The 20896-nt window shown below is 47.1% G+C and overlaps 1 protein-coding gene across 1 annotated transcript in view; it reads right to left on the bottom strand.

The window, feature by feature from the left end:
* Positions 1-2292: 2292 nt before the first annotated feature.
* LOC141982077 (uncharacterized) overlaps positions 2293-20896 on the bottom strand; it is a 77613-nt gene continuing 59009 nt past the window's right edge. The window contains exons 28-38 of the mRNA XM_074943809.1: positions 19891-19944; positions 18920-18973; positions 15125-15178; positions 13675-13746; positions 12238-12273; positions 11929-11973; positions 11434-11613; positions 7808-7874; positions 6016-6198; positions 4111-4188; positions 2293-2701 (exon numbers count right to left, since the gene is read on the bottom strand). Of these exons, the coding sequence (XP_074799910.1) occupies positions 2514-2701; positions 4111-4188; positions 6016-6198; positions 7808-7874; positions 11434-11613; positions 11929-11973; positions 12238-12273; positions 13675-13746; positions 15125-15178; positions 18920-18973; positions 19891-19944 (1011 nt within the window). The 3' untranslated portion in view covers positions 2293-2513. The remainder of the gene's footprint in view (positions 2702-4110; positions 4189-6015; positions 6199-7807; positions 7875-11433; positions 11614-11928; positions 11974-12237; positions 12274-13674; positions 13747-15124; positions 15179-18919; positions 18974-19890; positions 19945-20896) is intronic.

The raw sequence follows: 20896 nt of genomic DNA, 5'->3' as shown, positions 1-20896 counted from the left end.
CTTGTGCTACCAAGTGCTTTCTTGGGTGTGAAGCGTTCCCACTGGAGTAGGTGAATTGTATCCTAGCCTGGCCTGGCCAGCATGGTGCTGTTAAATACTGTGACCAACATGCCTGTTTGATGTTGAAATATAGACAATAAATGATTGAACTACAGAGGGCTTGCCGGTGAAGAAGTGCATCAATAAATATGCTCTCTTGACTTACTTATAAGCAACAAACCCTTCGCTGCATAATACTTTCACTTTTACTAGTCTTTATAAAGCAAAAGGACACCCACTGGTTATTTGCACAGGGTGACACACTTGCAGTCTACAGAGGAATTTTTGTTTCATGTTTAATGAAGGGATCCAATGTGTCAAAATCATTATGTCTGTACAGTGCACGCTGGCTATATGTCTGTGATGGCTCCATGCCCCCAGCTTCTGACGTCTTTTCAGTTTAAATAACTTGGAAGCACATGCAGTTAGGTGAATGTGTGCTCTAGGGATGGATTTTTCAAGAGACCTCCCCCATTTAGGCATCAAAAAAACCTCCCCCGATTTTCAGAAGAGCTCAGCACTCATCAGCAACCATTGAGGGCACTGGAGAATGCCTCACCCTCATTGAGAACAATGTGAGTGGCTGTGTGCTGAGCACCCTTGAAAATCTGGGAACTTCATTCAAGTGCCTTCACAAGAGCTGATTTTTTCTAAAAATCTGGCCCAGCTGATGCTGATCACATTTGAAAATCTGTCCCGTGTGTGTCTGTGTGTGCAGGGGTTTAGAATGAGGAAGGATCTATTGTAGAAGCGACTATCTTCTCAAAACCCAGCCTGGCCCATCCAATTCTTTACTCTCTCTGTATATATGTACATCGATTTCTGCAGTCAGGTGACCCCACTGTTTTAGTAGCGAGATTTGGGGGGCAGGTGTTATTGACTTCTACTGAAGACTACTTCCCCTTCCAAAAGGCTACCCTGCTTTGCCCATGTCTCTGTGGATCACCAGAAATGGTGGCCTGCAGATCATTCTGGGTTACCTAGGGAGGTGGTAGAATCTCCATCCTTAGGGGTTTTTAAGGCCCAGCTTGACAAAGCCTTGGCTAGGACAGTGGTTCTCAAAGCCGGTCTGCCGCTTGTTCAGGGAAAGCCCCTGGTGGGCTGGACCAGTTTGTTTATCTGCCACGTCTGCAGGTTCGGCCGATCATGGCTCCCACTAGCCGCGGTTCGCCGCTCTAGGCCAATGGGGACTGCAGGAAGTGGCGCGGGCCAAGGGACGTGCTAGCCGCCCTTCCCGCAGCCCCCATTGGCTTGGAGCGGCGAACTGCAGCCAGTGGGTGCCGCGATCGGGTGAACCTGCAGACGTGGCAGGTGAACAAACCGGTCCGGCGTGCCAGGGACTTTCCCTGAACAAGCGGCAGACTGGCTTTGAGAACCACTGGGCCAGGATGATTTAGTTGGTATTGGTCCTGCATTGAGCAGGGGATTGGACTAGATGACCTCCTGAGGTCTCTTCCAACCCTAATATTCTATGATTCTATACTATATTTTCTGGCCAGAAGGGACCAAGATAATCACCTAGTCCAACCTTCTACAAACCATAAGACCAGCCAATACCTGGAGGATCACTATGTTAACTTTAATGGACGTTGTCCATGCCCTCACTGCAGAGCAGGAATAGAACTCTACTAGCTCAAGATGTCAAGGAGCACGAACTTGCTGGCTGTTTGCAGAGGCATCTCCTTGACAGTATGAGCACAGACCCCAGTCACCAGGAATAAAATCTTTGCCTTTTGGAGTGGAACTAAAGAACATGTACAGGGCACGGGGAGAGCAATTATACTGGAAACAGAATCTCTCTTCATGTCATCAGCTCTCCCTTGCCTTGTTTTCAAAGCCTTGCTCATGCCCAGAAAAGCCTATCAAGTGGCTATTTATGATTAAAGTTTGTGTTCTTTATGAGCAAGGAGAACATTACATTTAGTACAGCTGTTCTGGGAAATCCAGCGCTTGTTGTCTGTAACTGATTGTCCATTGTGAGATGAATGCATTGGAGACTAGCTCTTTGTCAGCCTCCCCATGGCATTTCCCCCCCAATGTGTTTCAGCAGCTTGCCCCTCCTGAAGGCTTGTTGCTCACAGTCACAGTGCACTGACATTGTCATATTAGAACTTGGGAATGAAGTCTGGAAAAGAACTCACTCAGCTGAACAGAGCTTTTGGCACTCACATGGGTTCTGTATAAACCACAATGGCTATGCTAGGTATTGATATTATATGTAAAAACTTATTTTTAATTTTTTTTAATATGCCCTGATGTTAGAGAGAACAAAACCAAACTCATTTCTCACATCAACAAAAAAATAATAAAAATAATAATTAATAATAATCTGACCGACCGGCAGCATTCGTTGGCTTTGATCATCTCAAAGGCCTCCCATAAAGAAACGCAACTAGGAAACAATCCAAGAGCTCCTGGTAGGCATGTTGAATTCAAGTTTCAGAAACCAGTCCGGAGAGAGTCCCCAGGGCTGCCTAGGGCCCTTTGATGTTACCAGGCCGGGTGGCCAGACTTGCATAGTAAGCACACTGAGAAGGATCGCACTGTCCACTGGCTCCTGGAGGTCCCTGTGGGCCCATGAGGCCTGGCACCCCAGCTTCCCCTTGTGGGCCTGGTGCTCCTGGCATCCCATCTTTGCCATAGCCAGATTCCCCTGGGAGGCCTGGAATGAAAACAAAGGACCATTATTCCCAGGGGATGACTCAGCAAGGCCACACCACACGAGCGGGGGCCTGACAGCCACGCTGGGATCTGGAGGTGACCTTCTGCCGAGTGTGGAGGTGTTTGGCTCAGCCCCATCTCTCCAGGCAATGCCCAGTCTGGGCACTTCCCCACGTCGCTCGTAGCAATGCCTGTACGGGGAGACTTTGGCAAACCAGTAAAGTGCCTGAAACCACTATGGCTTATTGCTAAAAGCAGCCAAGTCAGCAGGCTGTAAATTAGCCAAGTCAGCAGGCTTAGCTTAACCAAGGGGGGGGGGGGGGGTTGGGTGCCACGGAAAGGGCAGCTTGACCCTGTGTCCTTCCTGATAAGAACTGTGTTGAAGTTGCTGATACATACATCTTAGAAGAGCAGGACGTGCCCCAGGAATGTCTACTGGGGCCTCAAGGCTGCAAACACTGGAAAAACCCACACCTGGTTAATCGATAATCAGAAGGAACCTCTCGCTTGACCATTGAAACTGCTTGCTTACCGAGTTTGCTTTAAGGGACAGGTCATTCTATTACTAATGTATAAATAAGGGGGAAAAGTTTGAGGTGGTGGGACTCTTCAGGACTGGACTCTCCCTCTGGATGCATCTTGTGTTCCCCACCAGCAGACGGGCTGCCGCTGTGCCACTCGAGAGCTACACTCAGCTTTGGTAATTATTAAGGGTTGGGGGTGTTTTACGAACCTCTTGCGGACATGTGTATAAGTGCTTGAGACTAAGTAAAGTTTAGCTTTAAGCGAAAGCACTCTTGTGTTGTCCTGTTTGTGCCAGCCATCTATCGGCCGGACGGCCGTGTCTCCCCTGATTTATTTCCTGACACCACCTCGCACAGAGTAAAAGTTACCAAGAGCTTTGGGTTGAAAGAACCCCGGGTAACATGCTCACTTCCCTCCCTGAACATTTCCCCGCCTGGCAGTACCAGAAGCAGACACACCTCAGGACACAGCTGCTGTAACACAGGGAGCACAATGTGGGGCCTGGCTGCCAAATGGGGCACATGGAGTCATAAAACACGGACCATGCTGCCCCCTCCTTGCAGCTGCAGTGTGATGAGAAGGTCTGATCAATGACTGGTATTACGACTCGCAAATGCTGTTTATCTATCAACAATGACAGTGTCATGGTTGTGTGCTCAAGCCACAGTGTTTGGCTGGGGGCTTTCCCAATGTCTGAGGCTGCTTGGATCTGTGGGTTTGGTTCAGCTAGAAAAGGATCAATACAAGTATATGCAAAGGAGGTGTGGCCCTCCGGCTGCTGGCATGTTCCCAATGCCACTCCTGGTGTCACCAAGTTTGGGAGTGCTGGCAATTAGCCTATTCCAGGAGGCACAATGCTTCTGGCAGTATTAACAAATAACCCACCTGGAATTCCTGGAGGACCAATTTCACCCCTCTGACCAACACCAGGATCTCCCCTCTCACCCTTCATACCTCTCTCACCTGCAGGATAAAACCGAAATGGGTTAGTGTCAACTACACAAGCAAAAGATGCCACAAGGGGGCCCCGATCCTGACTGGAGCCATGAGGCCCCACTGTAATACAAATAAATATTACTTTTAGAGACACTGTGCAGAATGCTGCTGCTGTGGGAGTACATTCGCTCCCCAGTTCCTAGCTGATATATATCTGCTGGGATAAGCGCCTACCCAGCTCAGACTGTGACTGGCCCTTGAGTGGCCAGAGAGCTCCAGGAGCCTCTCCCGCATTCTTTGAAAGCCCTGTGCAAAGGTCAGCCACATTCACCACTCCTCTCCTTGGGCAGGCGAGGGTCTGCTCCTGACACGTGCTCTGGGGGGGCCCTGTTGCCTGAGATGAGGTGAGGCAGAGAGGTGGAAAGGAAGGGCACTGGCCCCCAGCTCATCATCTAGCAGGGCTGTAAAGCAGGCCAGCTGCAATGGACAAGCAGGCTGAACCCATACCAATGGCCTCCTTTCTCTGTGCACTGGACCTAAACGGCACCACGGAGCCCTAAGGGGGTGGCCACTTTTACAAAAGTGCGGCCTGTGGTGCAAATTGGTCATGTCATAATAACATAACGTTTACATCCCAGGCTATGCACGCAGGGCCTGATTCTGCAATTTGCTAAACGCCCAGGCCCTGCTCCAGCAAAGCACTTAAGCACACACCTCATTTTAAGCATGGGGATTGTCCCACTGACAGCGGTGAGACTACGCCGAAGGTTAACGTTACTCATGCTCCTAAGTGTTTGGTGGGATGAGGGTCAGAGGATGTGGAAAAATTAGAAAGAGTCCAGCGGAGGGCAACAAAAATGATTAGGGGACTGGAACACATGACTTATGAGGAGAGGCTGAGGGAACTGGGATTGTTTAATCTGCGGAAGAGAAGAATGAGGGGGGATTTGATAGCTGCTTTCAACTACCTGAAAGGGGGTTCCAAAGAGGATGGATCTAGACTGTTCTCAGTGGTAGCTGATGACAGAATGAGGAGTAATGGTCTCAAGTTGCAGTGGGGGAGGTTTAGGTTGGATATTAGGAAAAACTTTTTTCACTAGGAGGGTGGTGAAGCACTGGAATGGGTTACATAGGGAGGTGGTGGAATCTCCTTCCTTAGAAGTTTTTAAGGTCAGGCTTGACAAAGCCTGGCTGGGATGATTTAGTCGGGGATTGGTCCTGCTTTGAGCAGGGGGTTGGACTAGATGATCTCCTGAGGTCCCTTCCAACCCTGATATTCTATGATTCTATGATTCAGAGTGGGGTCCAGCAGGACCCTGGCAGGCTCCAGCCACTGTTTGTCTAACCTAAGGGCATGGTTATGCGGAGAGTTAGCGCAGGACAAGCTGGAATGTAAATCCACGGCATTGTAACATGCAGTGCCCAAGTAGCAACTGCGCAGAAAAAATTCCCGGAGGCACCTTGACCTGCTGCTGTTTCATTGTTCTGAGCAATGCAGAGTCATCCCAAAGCAATAGCACGACACCGGGCTGGGATGCTGAAATGAGGGATGGCTCTGTCCAAGTACTCAAGACATACTTTACACCGAACATTTCTGAGAATCATAGTTAGTGAAATGAAGCAAAAAAAGTTGATAAAAAGAGTCCCCTGCGGATACTGAAGAATGAAAAAGTCTGCTTTTAAAATCAGCAGAACAAAGCAGCTCTCGCTGCTCCATGTGCCCCTGCTGCAGTGAACATACTGAACATGTGGGAACCCCAGGGGTTCAGAGCACACAACAACAGGGCACACAGGGTTTGGAACAGGTACTTCTCAGCATTCAGGCTCCCCCAATATGCTCTAGGATTCACTCACCTTTTGGACCCACTGGTCCAGATGGCCCTTCAGACCCTGTCTGTCCAGGTCGGCCAGGCTCTCCTGGAGGGCCAGGTCTTCCTGGGAGCCCTTCCTTACCGGGAGGCCCTGGAGGCCCTGGCCTGCCTTGGGGTGCTTTAACGTGTGCTGGCTGCATCTGAGCCATGAGGTAGGCTAGTTTTGCTGAGGACAGACAGAGGTGGTTTTGTTAGGTTAGAAAGTCACTGCTCTGCAAGACAGAGAGCCAAGGGATCACAGGCAATAGGGCCAACAAAAGATCGTGTTTTCTCAGCCCAACTCTTAGCGCTTAACACACTACTCACCCTGCCTTCCCCACACAGTTCTTCAGCACCAGCCATGATGGTGCCTCCCCAACACCCTAGACCAGTTTAACCTACTACTCTGTTGCTCCTGCAGTTAAGAACTTTTTCTGAATCTCTCTCTCAGACTTTTCCTTCCTCTCCCCCATCACATGGCTCCTTGTCCTACTGCCTTCTAGGACTGGTTATTTCCTTTCCTTCAGCTGCATTGTTACCTGGCTGGCATTAGTAGCGCTGTGATCATTTCCCCACTGAAAGGAAGAGCCCGTTACTAGTGTCCTATCACGGAATGTGAGATAAGGCAGGTTACATGGTTCATTCTAGGGAAAGGGGATTTCTTTTCTTTCTGGGGCAGCCACGCCCGACACAGGCACCTTGGCCCTGACTAAAGGGCTGAGCAAACAGAAAGTGTGACTGCGCCATTTCCCAGTGTCAGCACTTTCTCCTGTTTTCCCAGCACACACTGGGATGGCAGCTCCCAGAGTCCAGACCTCAGGAGCCCCCCAAACATACTAAACTCCTGACAAAAAGCTCTCACAGGAGGGAAGGGCAGGTTGGAGCTCAGGCTTCCATTAGCTGATCCCGAACAGAAGGGACTTTCACGCCAGGGAAGTCTTTTAAACCACTAGAAGTGTTAAAGCATGTACAAGATTAACGGAATCTTTTCCTTTCACTGTGACCATTAAGTAACATGGAGGCAAATCCTGCCCACCGGCACTGAACGGAGCAAAATGCAGAAAAAAAAAGCCCTGTTCCCCCTGCTCCAGGGTTTGTGGGGAGGGCAAGCAGGAGAGAGTCCATGCAATGGGACTCTTCACTCCATTGTGAGGCATGGAGCCAAGCTTTGCAGCGACCCTCCGTGCTGGAGCATGGTGGAGGTTTGTGGGCAGGTTGGGGGAGTGGCCACGGCATGGGCCGTAGTTCTGCCCTCAGTTCATATACACTGCATGAAGCAGCAGGCTGCATCTGCTGTTTCTTCTCCCATCCAGTTGTGTTCTGGATGCCGCCGGCACATTAGTCTGAGCCCACAGCCTTTTCACGCAGCCTCTGTGCTTTCTTCCAGGAATTGGCCCCCAAAATAATTTTGCTGCTCCCTACCGACCCACCTTCTCTCCCCACATGATCCCGCAGTGAAGTCACAATGCTGGGTTTGTGACATCATAGTAATTTCCCTGGCAACGGGCTGTGATGTGGTAAGCACAGGCTTTGTGCCCAATGGGACAGAAGGAGAACATGGGCTGTGAGGGAGAAAGACCTTGTACTAACATGAGCACCTTCAATAACAGCAACTAGAAGAATGCTGGTCAAGGCCATTTCACTTCCCATGTCTCCTTTTCCCAAGTTGCTCCCATCTCAAAGTTGCCCTTTAACAGCTGGGAAAGGTGGGGACACAAATCACATGCTTGTCAGCTGTACAAAGCATCTTCTGGAACCTCCGATGTTTTGGTGGCTTGCCAGGTACCGACACTTACCATCTAGCTGCTTTCCTAACTCCTCTTGGATGAGCCTTCTCAGAGTCTCCAGTGATGGAGAGTCCCCCTAGGGAGAAGAGTGAGAGTGTGGTGATAGTCACAGCAAGAACGGCAAACACCCTTCATCTGGGGGTTATTGGAGAAGCTACAGTGGGCTTGAGTGGCCCGTGCTGAAGAATCTGCCTGCAGGAAGGGAAGCTCACCAGGGCACAACCTGCCTACAATTCCCACCCTGCTGGGAAGCCCAGGACTGCATTCTTTGGTTCAATGCATCTCCAGGACAACGTCCACCACCAGGAGCATCAGGTGGAGATTAAAACTGCCTTCCCCTAGTGGGTCCCACAGGAAGACCATCGTGAAAATGCTGCCACCTTCCTAAATGGGACTCTTCCTGGAGAAGGAGCTGCCCCAAAGGTGTGTGCCGTGTGTGACCCTCCCGCACCCAAGGGGGCAATCAAACCCAGTATCTAGACTTGTGTGTTATAAACATTAACACAGAATGATAGTTTAGCATCCTGGCCACACGTGGAATGGAACTAGTTAGAATGTTCACATGAAACTCCACACCGAAAGCAAGTCACAGTTTCTTCCTGGCTTCCATGCCTTTTTGATTTCTGGCCAGATGAAACTTGAAAGCGATTTCTAAATTGTACAGTGTGAGTAACTATGTACTACCTGCCTAAATTCCCCACAGCAGCAGCAGTCTTTTTCACTTCCTGTCCCCGGCTCTTTTGTGCTGGTGAAATGTGCTGTTCAACGGCTGTTGCATTGCACCAGAAGTGGGTGCATTTCAGGGCACAACATTGTATAATCTGTGCTGTACATCAGTTTTATAAAAAGCTTCTGAAACCCCAGTTGTTGGTGTTCTTCATTATTGATTGTAGCACCCATTAAACATTTTTTTAAATTAAAATATTTCATTTTATTACAATTTTTTAATAAAAACATGCTTGCCCAAATATGGACTATTTGGTCCCTTTGCTGCCTATCTCCAGCCACAGATTTAGCATAATGTAAAGACTTTGTCCATCCGTATCAATAGAAATGACCTCATTATAATCACCATACTTTTAGAATGCCTCGTGCTGATGGATTCAGAAAATATTTTTCAAAATGTAGAGATCACTTCCTAAGCCCTGAAAAGGAATTGCGGATTGTTTTCTTAGGGCTTTTTTTTTTTAAATTCATTGCTTTTAATTGTTTTAATTATTCATAGCTCATTACTATATTTCATCATGTGTCTTCCATGTGGCTGGGCAACAATGTGCTTTGTCTAAAATTTACCCGTTCTTTACGTGAGGGACTATATCACTTTCAGTACTTATGAGGTAAAAGCCTCGAGGCAGAATTAATCTCTCAAAACATTTACTTCATCAAATATTTGTCGTCATCCTTCTAAACACTGTGCCCACAGGCACTTTAGATTAGTAGAGTCTTCTTTTTGTTACACAGAACAATTTATTCAAATATAATATGATCTCATGAATTTTGATGAGCTGGTTCCAATAATATATCCAGGAATATATCAAGGGTCCCTGTAGTCCAGTATCCTCTGTTGTATTTAGATGGAATATATGGGCCAAAGGTGTTACCATAACCCAGACACTGTTCAGTATTAAACAGCGTTAAACAAGGTTTGTGGCTTGATATACAGACACCTCAAGCCTGCTTATTACCATGGTAAATACACCATTTAAAATCCTTTTCACCTTTTATTCAAAATACAGAAGAAGAAGGAAAAACAGTTTCAGCATTTGAAATGTAAAGAATTAAGTCAGGCTTTCATTTTAACAACATCCCTTGTTCCCTTTAGCAGATGTTGACTTTCACTTGCAATCTCACTTCTGGAAAGAAACACAGGCGCAGCACACGGTCTTCTCAGCCATGCCAAGACCCGACAAATTTGTACCTGCATCAGGCTGTTTAGGACATTGCTTTAGCTGCCTCTTTCTGGTGACAGGGCTTACAGCAGTGCTGCAAACAATATCGTCTTGGCCAGCTAGGCCAGACTCTTATTAGACAGAAGGAAAAGGCAGCGAGAGACAGGAAAGAGAAAAAATAAGTTAGGGAAGGAAAAGGACACATTAGGGCGTGAGATGAAGTCTCACATCACAGGTTATATTTGGGATTTAGCCAAAGCTGTCCCCTGGGTCTCTCTCTCTGGCCTGGTTTGGTCAGGACATCTTTCAGGATTTGGATGAAGGTGGTCTGGTCTGGGGTTCCAGAGGATAGTGGGGGGAGCGGGTTGGCAGCCACAATGGTGAAGTTCATTCTAGTAGCTAATTTTTCTCCAAAAGCCTTTCTTTAAGAACCCAAAAAGGGAGTGATGGGCAGAATAGCCCATATCCCCTCATTATTTTGCCCATTAATTAGGTCTAATATTCCACATACCAATTTTGGTTTACTGATTTTCAATCTCACTCTGTTCTTGTTTACCAGGCATGATCTTAACATAGTCCTTGAGTTAGACCACTAGGCCTTTTGGTTTGGACTTTCACACCTTTTTCCATCAACATCCGTTTTTATAAGTTATTCTGACAGCTCATGAACTTCCACTCCTTACAGTTGAGCTTACAGTTAGGGTAAATTGGTAGGCCCGCATATATACCTCGGTCTGAGACTGGCCACCACCAGCGGAAGGTGTAAAGTCCTGTGTGGACAATTAGAATGTAACATGCTTATGTAGGGAGTTTCTTCCTGACTCTAGACACATCGGGATACGTCTACAATGCAATTAAACATCCATGGCTGGCCCATGTCAAGTGACTTGGGTTCATGGGGCTTCGGCTATGGGGCTGTAAGATTGCAGTGTGGATGTTCAGGCTTGGGCTAGAGCCCGAGCTCTGGGATCCTGTGAAGGGGTCCTGATGCATGAGGTTTGATATTCTTCATTTATTTTTATCTTACTTAGTGTAAATATCTACTCTGTTAATCCTACTGAACTCATTGTTTAAATAAAAGCTGGTGGACCAGAGTTCCACGTGCATTTTCCTGTCTGACAATATCTTATATTTATACACCAAATTTCAACCTGAAGGATCCTAAAGAGCTTTACCAGAAACTAATCACTCCACTTGCCAATATAATGCATCCACCTCTGGGGTGGAACAGGGCACCTGTTAACACCACACAGCGATGCTATGCAGCATTTTAGTATAGGAAGTGAAGGAGATCATATCCATCTCACAGCAGGAGCTTTAGGCCAGCAAAATTTTCTTTCCCGACTGACATTTGCCAACACCCCCTGAATTAACTCCCTTTATTTTTGCAAAAAATACCATGGGAATTTTAATGACCTCAGTTGTCCAAGATCTCAGTTTCATGCCTCAGTTGCAAAATTCTACGGTTGATGACAGCCATTTAATTCAAATATTGTTTAGCGGGAGACATCCCCCCCCAGGAGATGCAGCATCTCTTCTTTGAGTGCAGTGGATTCAGAGCAGCGTCAGGTAATCATGCCGTACATGCGTTGCATGTGTACATAACATCGGAAGCACGTGTTGATAGCATTACAGGATAAACTGAGGCACCTCACAGGCAGCTAGGCAATAATGTCGGGCTGTTCTCATGTCATCAAGGGAGTGTTTCTATAAGACTCTTTGGAAGCACACGGCTGCCACTCTTACCCTGGGCCCAGGGAAGCCTGGCTGTCCTGGGGGCCCTGGAGGTCCAGCTTGCCCACTGTCTCCTGGTGGTCCTTGGGGACCCATCAATCCAGTGTGGCCTTTATGGCCAGGTATGCCAGGATCCCCAGGCAGGCCTTTCTCTCCCTCTGGGCCTTTGTCACCTTTGATGCCAGGATCTCCCTATGAAACAAAACCAGCATATCAATACAGAGAAGAACATGTCCCTTCTTCCCCAGCCTAATGAAACACAGCGTGGTTACTGAGCATAGTGGAGCACCTCTGACCACAGAAATGGGCAAATATACTGAGTGAAGCCTCAGGTACGTTACAAAGTGTTACTGATGTAGAAGGACTAACGGTGGGGTGGCCCGGGGCAGCATTGTAGACCTCTGTGGGCTGCACTTAGCCAATAGGCTGCACTTGGGCCACAACCATCAATTTTTTTTTTATTATTTTAGTGCAGTAAAGTAACGCTAATAACGCTTCTCAACACACCCTGTCTCCTTTGGGTCCCTGGTTGCCTGGTTTCCCGGCAGTGCCCTGAAATGAAATAATAGACATGAGTATGCAAGAGCTATTCATGGACGGAGTTAATGACAGGATGCTTCCCCTTGTGATGCCTCCCAGGCCCTCAGGAAAATGAAGTCCTGTATACGCCACAATTCCCTGGGTGCTCTAGATTTATTTAATGTTTTCAAACCAGTAACTCAAGAACAAAATAATGCAACCCCAGTAAGCATGCCTGAGACTACCATTGAACCTAGACACCATCCGTGCTCTGAACCAGCTGGGAACGGAACTCACCTCTTTTCCTGGGGGCCCCTTCTCTCCAGAGTCTCCCTAAGAGACATAAAGAAAGTACATAACACCCAACACTGACAATATCACAACAATGTGGGCAGTCTGAATATTATATTTGTAGTGTGTTTGTGTGTGGTGTGTGTGTAACTGATATACCACTGATGAACTGGAAGCACACGTAATCAGTTGCACCGGCATGTGGTATATTTATTACATATCAATGCAACCGATCACATGCCGAGGATCACATCACCCGCCAACCAAACCAAACCTGGGACTTATTCCAACATTCCTGAACTCCATAGCAGCTTTTAACAGCCACTTTATTTATTTTTTTAAACAATATAATGCAAACTTGCAAGGGAAAATGTTTCTTCCTTCTCTTACTTTCCGCTAAAAAATGACTCCAGCTTAAGTCTCAGGCTAGGGAAGATTCAGTCCTGCACTAGTGTCATTAAAGTCTGTTACCTTGTGTCACTGCAGGGTTGGAAACAAAAACATTAACTAACTGGGAAGGGGAGATTCCCAGCTTCGCAATGGGATCAGACATTTGCCTCTAGACCTGGAAGGGCCCAAGACACTGGATTTTAAGGTTGTGATATTTTTATTGCTAGAACAGGTGTTAGATAACTTTGGGAGATATTTTTAAGGATGAGTTGCAATGTACCTCTATTGCTGAGCCTTAGTCAGCCGGTCTCAAGGTAACTAGGGACTTTAGCCTTAGGTAAAGCAATACAAGAATTAGTCTGAATATTGTTAATCACCCTAACACATTCTTGATGTACTCTTCTGTAATACCCATGGCCCATGCAGAATGCTCTAGTGAGTAATGCGACTACCCCAAACTCACGCTGTGCAAAACTTTCGAACCGCCCCTTCATGAATGCCACATCCATCTACAGGGCCTTATGATAGGTGTCCTTGCTACAAATTTCAGAGTAACAGCCGTGTTAGTCTGTATTCGTAAAAAGAAAAAAGAAAAGGAGTACTTGTGGCACCTTAGAGACTAACCAGTTTATTTGAGCATGAGCTTTCGTGAGCTACAGCTCACTTCATCGGATGCATAGCAATATGCTATGCAATATGCTATGCAATATGCTATGCATCCGATGAAGTGAGCTGTAGCTCACGAAAGCTCATGCTCAAATAAACTGGTTAGTCTCTAAGGTGCCACAAGTACTCCTTTTCTTTTTTCTTCTTGCTACAAATGGGATTCTCCTCCTTCTGTAAGCTATGGAAAAGAATATAGTTCTCTTTGGAAATAATACACTGGGCCCCTTGGAATAGAGAGAGGGCTATTTGGGAATTATCTGGATACACAAGGCTCTCACATGTGTTCTTGACAAAGGGACATTTTGTCTTTCCTTCCTCCAGGTTCAAGAGTCAAAACCAGGCAGTGGGTGAATAACGACTGCTTTGCATCGCCAAACAGATACTTACTGGAGGGCCTCGGGGCCCAATGAAGCCAGGAAGTCCCGGGCTGCCATTTTCTCCTTTGTTTCCTTTTGGACCCTTAGAGAACAAAATGAAACATAAACACCAGCAGCTCCTCCCCCCATCGCCTCTTCTGAAAAGCCTTCATTTACCTCATCTTCCCCTCCTGTTTCTTCTTAAAACCAAGTCCCAAAACTCTAGTTTTGTCACTGCACAGTGTACTGCTAAGGATATTAGTCTGAGTTCCTGGAGAACTGGAAATAAACTATGCCTTATAACAGGACAGTTATTGAATCATCCAGTCCCAACTTCTGGCATTCAGAGGTTTAGGGATATCCAGAACATGGGGTTGCATCCATGACCATCTTTGCTAATAGCCATTGATGGACCTTGTGACAGTCTGTACTATGTTCACCCTTTTTACAAGACCATGACAAACTTTGTACAAAGTATGTCTTGTGAGGTATCATTTGAAAACTCATAATCTGCTGAACATTATTGTCACGATAAAATATGTGTGGTAACAATGTCTGTAAAGTTAAGATTCTACTGTATGGCATTACTAAGTTTAGAAAGACAGTCCCAAACCAGTTCTTCACATACAAAAGACACACAGGCACCCCAGCCAGGTATTGACAAAGTTAGGGGACTATTACCTAGTTGAACAGCCATTCTTTGTCAGGAAGAGGAGTGTGAGTGAGAACTTTACATATTGTCAATGGAAACAGCTGAACCCCAGTTGGAGATAATCCTCAAAGAGGGGAGAATGGTATAAGAATAGAGAACACACACACCACAAATTATGTCTCTCCCCTCATCTCTACTCATGGAAGCTACAACGCTTGAAAGACAAAGGAAGCATCACTGAACTGAGGGGGAGGTCCTGACTCCTACTGGTTACACCCTTGGCTTTTGTCTGAACCTGAAACCCTAGTGAGTCATACTGTTTGGATAGAGGAGCCGCAGTGACCATACGGGGAACTGGCCTGCACTTCATGACAGGGACTGAGCGCAATGGTTTACTATAACTAACTGCTAAGCCCCAGAGCAACTTTGGGGAACAGAACAAAGAAAAGCCTCCTCAGTGGCGTTCTTGCACCTCAACGCTCGCAGGCTAGTCTCACATTCAAAGTGGCACCTGCGAGGTCCGTCCCCTTCTGTGACCTTGCTTTAAATTGTTGCCTGCTGGTTTCCAGAACGCCTTGGGTGAGTTGCTTTAATGCTACTCCTCCCTCTCTGCAGAGGCTACTGCCAGCTCCTCCGGGCCCCTCAGCCTCCATGTCACACTCTGTGGGGCTGCACATGGCCCCTCTGAGAGGCCGTCCACTGGGCAGGATTTAATACATTTTTAAGGATGCGACATGTAACTCTTCTCTCCATGCTGGGTTAGAAATTACCCCTATAACTGTCTCAACATCTCTGGCTCGCTGTGGGTGTCCATGGCTGTGGTACTTACTGGGTTACCTGCAAGGCCAGCTTCCCCTGGGACGCCAGGTGAGCCATTCTTGCCCTGGATTGAGGGGGAAAAGAGCAGATTTGGAATAAAAAAGGATAAAACTCAGAGCTTCTTTGTGGCTATACATTTTTCCCAGAGAGTGCAGTCTCTTTCCCAGAAAGGTCTTCCCCACTGCCTCCAGGACACTGGCACCCAGCCTCTAGTGTGGTGCCCCGATACTATGGTGATGGGCACATGAGATAACTCTGGTCAGGTGGCTAGACGTAACCCTTAGCCTTATTAGGATAGAATTTGGTAATAGGCAATAATACATGTCTAGTGGCTAAAGCCTAATAAATGGTTAAAAAGAGAGTACAAATCATTCATTGGTGATAACAGGTAGTAACCACAGAGAGGGATGTGAGCGCCTATCAATCTTACGTTGCCACCTTATCATAGAATATCAGGGTTGGAAGGGACCTCAGGAGGTCATCTAGTCCAACCCCCTGCTCAAAGCTTGAATAGTACGGATGAGGAATACTTATATGATACCTCTCATCCTAGGATCCCTGGTGCTCAGAATTTACAAACCACAAGCACAGTTCTCCTCTGGGATCAACGTGTAAATACGCAGTTCCGACATTCTCCCTACATTCTCCACTCAGAGATCACTTGGGCCACCGCTGAAAAGCAGCCACCTCTGGACGAAAATGCAGCCGCCATTCAACAGCATGCAGCAAAATGGCACATGAGTTAGTTCAGGATGGAGAGTAAGAAAATCTTCTCCCAGTATTTCACATCCATCAAAGAGAAGTTCCAGAGGAAGCAGAATGTAACTTCAGAGATAAGGGTTTGGCCTCTCCTCTTACAAAAAGATTCGAGCACCAAAAATTGTTGCAAACCAAAAATTGCCCCCCAAAATTGGTTAGGGTCAATCGAAATATTTTGTTTCAATTTTAAGCTGATTTCCTTTTTTAGTGTAAATTTAGTTACATTTTGAAATGCAGAGTTTCAAATAAACCCCACCCCAAAACTTTTTGGTTCAACAATCTCAAAACAGGATGTTTCAACAACCAAAAAATGTTTTCTTCCTAAACCTTTTTCAGAGTCAGGCATTTTGACAAATGAAATCTGCATTTCATTGACTAATCAGCATCTTTCAGTGAAAAAATGTTTCATCAAAAAATTCCCAACCAGCCCTAATCAGCACCCTGGTCTCATATCCCCCCTAACAGAAACACCATCCCACTGGAGAAAAAAAGGGCCTCTCCTCCTCTCTGGGAAGTATTTGAGAGAGTGGGTAACATCCTGGCCCCCCAACCCCACTTCTGGTGACACTGAGGGAACACAGAGCTGCCCTGAAATGGACAGCAGGGCAGTCCCCTCCTGCAGGGGGAATCCCTGGGTACTGTAAAGCTGGATTGCTGGGCTGGGCTTTACCGCACTTCATTCAGGCCTAGGCATAGGAGGGGACACATCCAGAGCACAAGACACCCCAGTGATCCTCAGCCAAAAAAGTGATCCTTGGGAAGCCAATCTAGCCAATGTAATTTAGAGCAGCCCTTAAACTGCTCTAGGTTAAGCTCAGGGCTGTTTCAGTTCCTGACTGACTCCAGAATTGGGAGAATGGAAAGGCAGCTCAGAGCTCATCCAGACCTGGAGATCTGGGCCCCTATCTAAAATCCAGGCACGCTGAGATTTCATGCCAACTCCCAAGGAAGATGGAGCTCCCAACAAGGAAACAACTGCATTGCTTTAGTTCTCACTAGGGGATATTTACACTGGTAGCTGCCAAGAAATGGGAATCCTTTCTGAATAATTCATCAAGCAGGAAATGAAGGGGAGATCCCATGAGCCAGAGGTCTTCAGAGTGTCAGATGTTACAACCATCCATCTGGGGATTTTATACTGTGCAATACCTAGCGACTGGTTAAAGTCCTCAACACCCAGCATACAGCTGATCTTTGAAGCTCATCTGCACCATCTGCCAGGAATCAGGGCCTGCAGCAAAGCCAGGTTCTGGGCAACCTAATGAGCGTTGCTGGCCTGAAGCAGGCTGCCTGATTGGCTACATTGCCTGACTGGTGGGAAGAATCATCAAACTGGCTCATAAGCCCAGCCATAGCAGCAGGTCAGCAGCTGCTCAATGCACACAGATGCTCAAAGCATTTGTCCATGGCTGTAATAGCTCCTGCTTGTTCCCAGCCTTGCTCCAGCCCTGCTCCTTCCTTGGCTCCAGCCTTGCTTCACTCCAGGTAGCCCAGTACTGGTCCTCGGCACCTATTCCTGGCTTCTTACTCTGGCTCTGACTCCAGCTCCAACCACTAGAGCTGACTCTGGCTCCAACCAGTGGGAACGACTGCCCACATCCCAGTCTCTGACACCATCCACTAAAGATGGGAAGATCCCACCACAGGGAGACTAGAGGGCACCAGCATTTGCATGTATGGAGAATCAGGCAGTTTGCAATTCAAAAGAGCTGATAAAGACTAATACTCATCCACTCTTACCGCCGTATGCAGGAATCATAAAATCATAGAATCATAGAATATCAGGGTTGGAAGGGACCTCAGGAGGTCATCTAGTCCAACCCCTGCTCAAAGCAGGACCAATCCCTAACTAAATCATCCCAGCCAGGGCTTTGTTTAACTTCACGTTTAATTAAACAGGGATACTTCCTGTTTAATTAAAATAGCCCATGCAAAGTGGCGCTGTTACTTGTAATACTCAGAATGTGTTTCTCATGGAGTACTTTTGATTATTTGTACTGCAGAGGATATGAAGGACAAAAGGCGCCTCTCACAGACCCATCCGTAGCCTCTCAAAAGGTGGCTCATCTAGGACCTATGCTAATTTTATTTTTTATGATTTCTCTCCTGGAGCCTTTTTACTTATTGCAAGTGCCGGGGCCAAGACACATTAGTGAGTGATGCCAGCACTATAGGGCATGCATGGACTGACAGGATAAATTACAAAGCAGACACAAGAGCTCTGCATATGTTACTGTAGCCTCACCTAAACCCCTTGGCTCCCTGCTGCTAAAGCCCCGGCCTTCCAATTCCTGGCCTTGCTGCCTTGTGTCAGCTTTTGTTCTGATTATAGCCCAGGTCTCAGAATCTCTGTTTCAGTAACCTGCTTTCCCATGGAGGAAAGAAACAGCTGTTTCTGCATTCCTTTAGGGATAGGCTCAGGTCTGGACAGTCTAGTTTGTATTCATGTTTGGAAAGAGTTGATTTTTAAAATACAATAAAGCAATAGGAGCGATGTATCAACCATCCCAAATGACACTTCCTGACATTTCATCCCCATGGCTTTTCTCCACTGAAAACCTATTAAAAATTGACTTTCTGCATGTTTTCGATAATGACACGACATCTTCTCTCAAAAATGTATTTGTTTCCACAGGAAATAAACAGCTTGTTCACAAGTATCACAATCAGGCTCAAGTTGGGCACTCAAAAGAAGGTGGCACCCAAAATTGACACCACTTTTGAGGATTGTCACCTAGGGTTACATAGGAAGTTAAGTGTCAGAGCCAAGTCTAGAACTCAGAAGCGCCTGATACCCAGCTCATAGCAGAAACCACTACAGCATTCTGCTTCTACAGAGTCACCTGCTCCTAGACACTACTGGTCACCACCTGTTCTTGCAACATCATTCAGCTTCTCCTTTCCTGAAGTAAGTAAAACATTCTGGCCAAATGCCACCTGTGTCTTCTGTAGGATTCTGGTTCCAAACCAGAACTCTGGATTCTGTGACACCCCTACCACCAAGAGTCCATCCTTCAAAGGCCGCTTGTCTGGAATGGAAACTCACTGGCTGCCCTCTGAGTCCTCGAGGCCCTTGAGGTCCTGGGGGGCCTGTATCACCCTGGAAGAAAAGAGAAATTGTTGCACTGAGTGAAAAACACCGAAGCAAAGGCAATGAGATTATCATCTGAAAATAACACACAGCTCTGGCTTAACTCCTACTGCTCCTCAGCTGGGAAGAAAATGACACACAGAAAAGTTCTGTGAAGAGGTTCTGGCTCTGCTGGAGTGAAGACCGGCATGTTGGATTTCAAAAAGTGTGTCTGTAGGTCAAGTCCATTAACCTGGGTATTTGCCGGCCAAGCTTAGATTCTGACTATACTGGCTTATTGGCATGTTGTTATTTTGAAGATGGGGCAGGTAAGGTGTTTCTCTGGGACTTACCCTGCGCCTTGACACAGCTCCAATTCCTGCTCTGCCAGACCTTTTCATTCTCTATCTTGTAGGACAAACTCCACAGTTCAGCAGTCAAAACCATTTTCCAGTGACCCACGGAGATGGCATGATCGGTCATCTGGTCCATCCCTCAGTGGCCTCTCCAGGATCATACAGTACCCACAGGATGCTCACTAGGGTTTCGCTCTGTTACTGCACTGACACTAAGGATATGCTAAGACCTGATTCTGCTGCCCTGATTCCCTTTGAGTAGTACCTTACTCCGCAGGCAATCTCACTGATTCCAGGAGGGCTGTTTGTGGAGTAAGATGCTGCTCAGGATGAGAAGGTGTGACAGAATCAGGCCATGGGGAACTAGGCAGAGTAAAGTACTGCTCGGTGGGAATAAGCATGCCATTGGATCTGCTGTACAATTCAGGATTGAAACAATGCAGTTCCCTCTAATGTTCCAAAGACACAGCTAACATTTAAGTGTCAGCAGAATGAGCAGGGCCAAAGGCCCTCAAGTTCCTCTCCTAACAAGCTTTGCTCTCTGTCCCTGTGCGGATAGAGGTTTGCTTGCTGATCCAAGAGTACACTTACATCCTTCCCCGGCGGGCCCTCGCGACCGGCGGGACCGGTCACGCCTGGCTCTCCCTGGAACACAGAGCAAATGAAGTCGTGATGAATTCAGTACATTGGACACATTATAGATACGCTGGCTAGTAACGCGTCTCTGGACAGTGTAGGGATTCTGATGTGCTGGATTGAGGCTTGCAGTCTCTATGGGGTGAGACATGTCATGCCTCTTGCTTTAAAGCCAATGGGAGCAATGTGGTTAAAACTTGTGCTGCTTGAAAAAAGGTTTCAGAGGAGCAGCCGTGTTAGTCTGCATTCGCAAAAAGAAAAGGAGGACTTGTGGCACCTTAGAGACTAACCAATTTATTTGAGCATAAGCTTTCGTGAGCTACAGCTCACTTCAGCACCTTTCAAATGCAAGGGAGTGCAGCCCTTTCCAGTAACACCTTAGCTATTGAGAGTGCAGTGACTGTGAAGTCACGTTATGCACTCTTCATGGAGAAACTGCTTTAGGGAGGAAGAGAGGAGGATCTAGGTCACTGGGGCTCTCTGCCAGTCCTCCTGCAATGTGCCACTGGACCATCATTTATTTTCCTGAAGAGCCAGAGTTAGGCAGAAGAAAGCTCAGTTTTCGTCTCATCTGCAGGACGACACCTCTCATAGCGGGGATCCCTGCAACATCAGAGCTGAGAATGAGGCCAGATCTTGGTGTGGGACTTGAATTTAGGACCTTCTGATCCGGAGGCGAGTGAGCCAAAAAGCTCTATTATTCACGCCCATTCTCCTCATCTTTGAATGCATCCTGCATTTCTAACGCTCGGTGGGGTGCGGTTTGATACTGGTACAGCCTGCCCAGTACATTTCCTGGTCCCCTGGCCTGCACTTGTGAACTATGTCCTGTGGCTTTCGTGGCAGTGCACAGGGAGATGTGCTGTGAAACTGACATGCAAAGGGACCTCATGGAGGGGGCATGAGATGTGCTGCACTAGCCCATCAGTGACCGCTCAATACCCCAGCACTAATGTTAGCT

Source organism: Natator depressus, chromosome 2 (genome assembly GCF_965152275.1).
Source record: "Natator depressus isolate rNatDep1 chromosome 2, rNatDep2.hap1, whole genome shotgun sequence".
In the NCBI taxonomy this organism is placed as follows: Eukaryota; Metazoa; Chordata; order Testudines; family Cheloniidae; genus Natator; species Natator depressus.
Note: the sequence above shows the minus strand (reverse complement) of the source record. Positions and strands in the feature narration are given on the sequence as shown.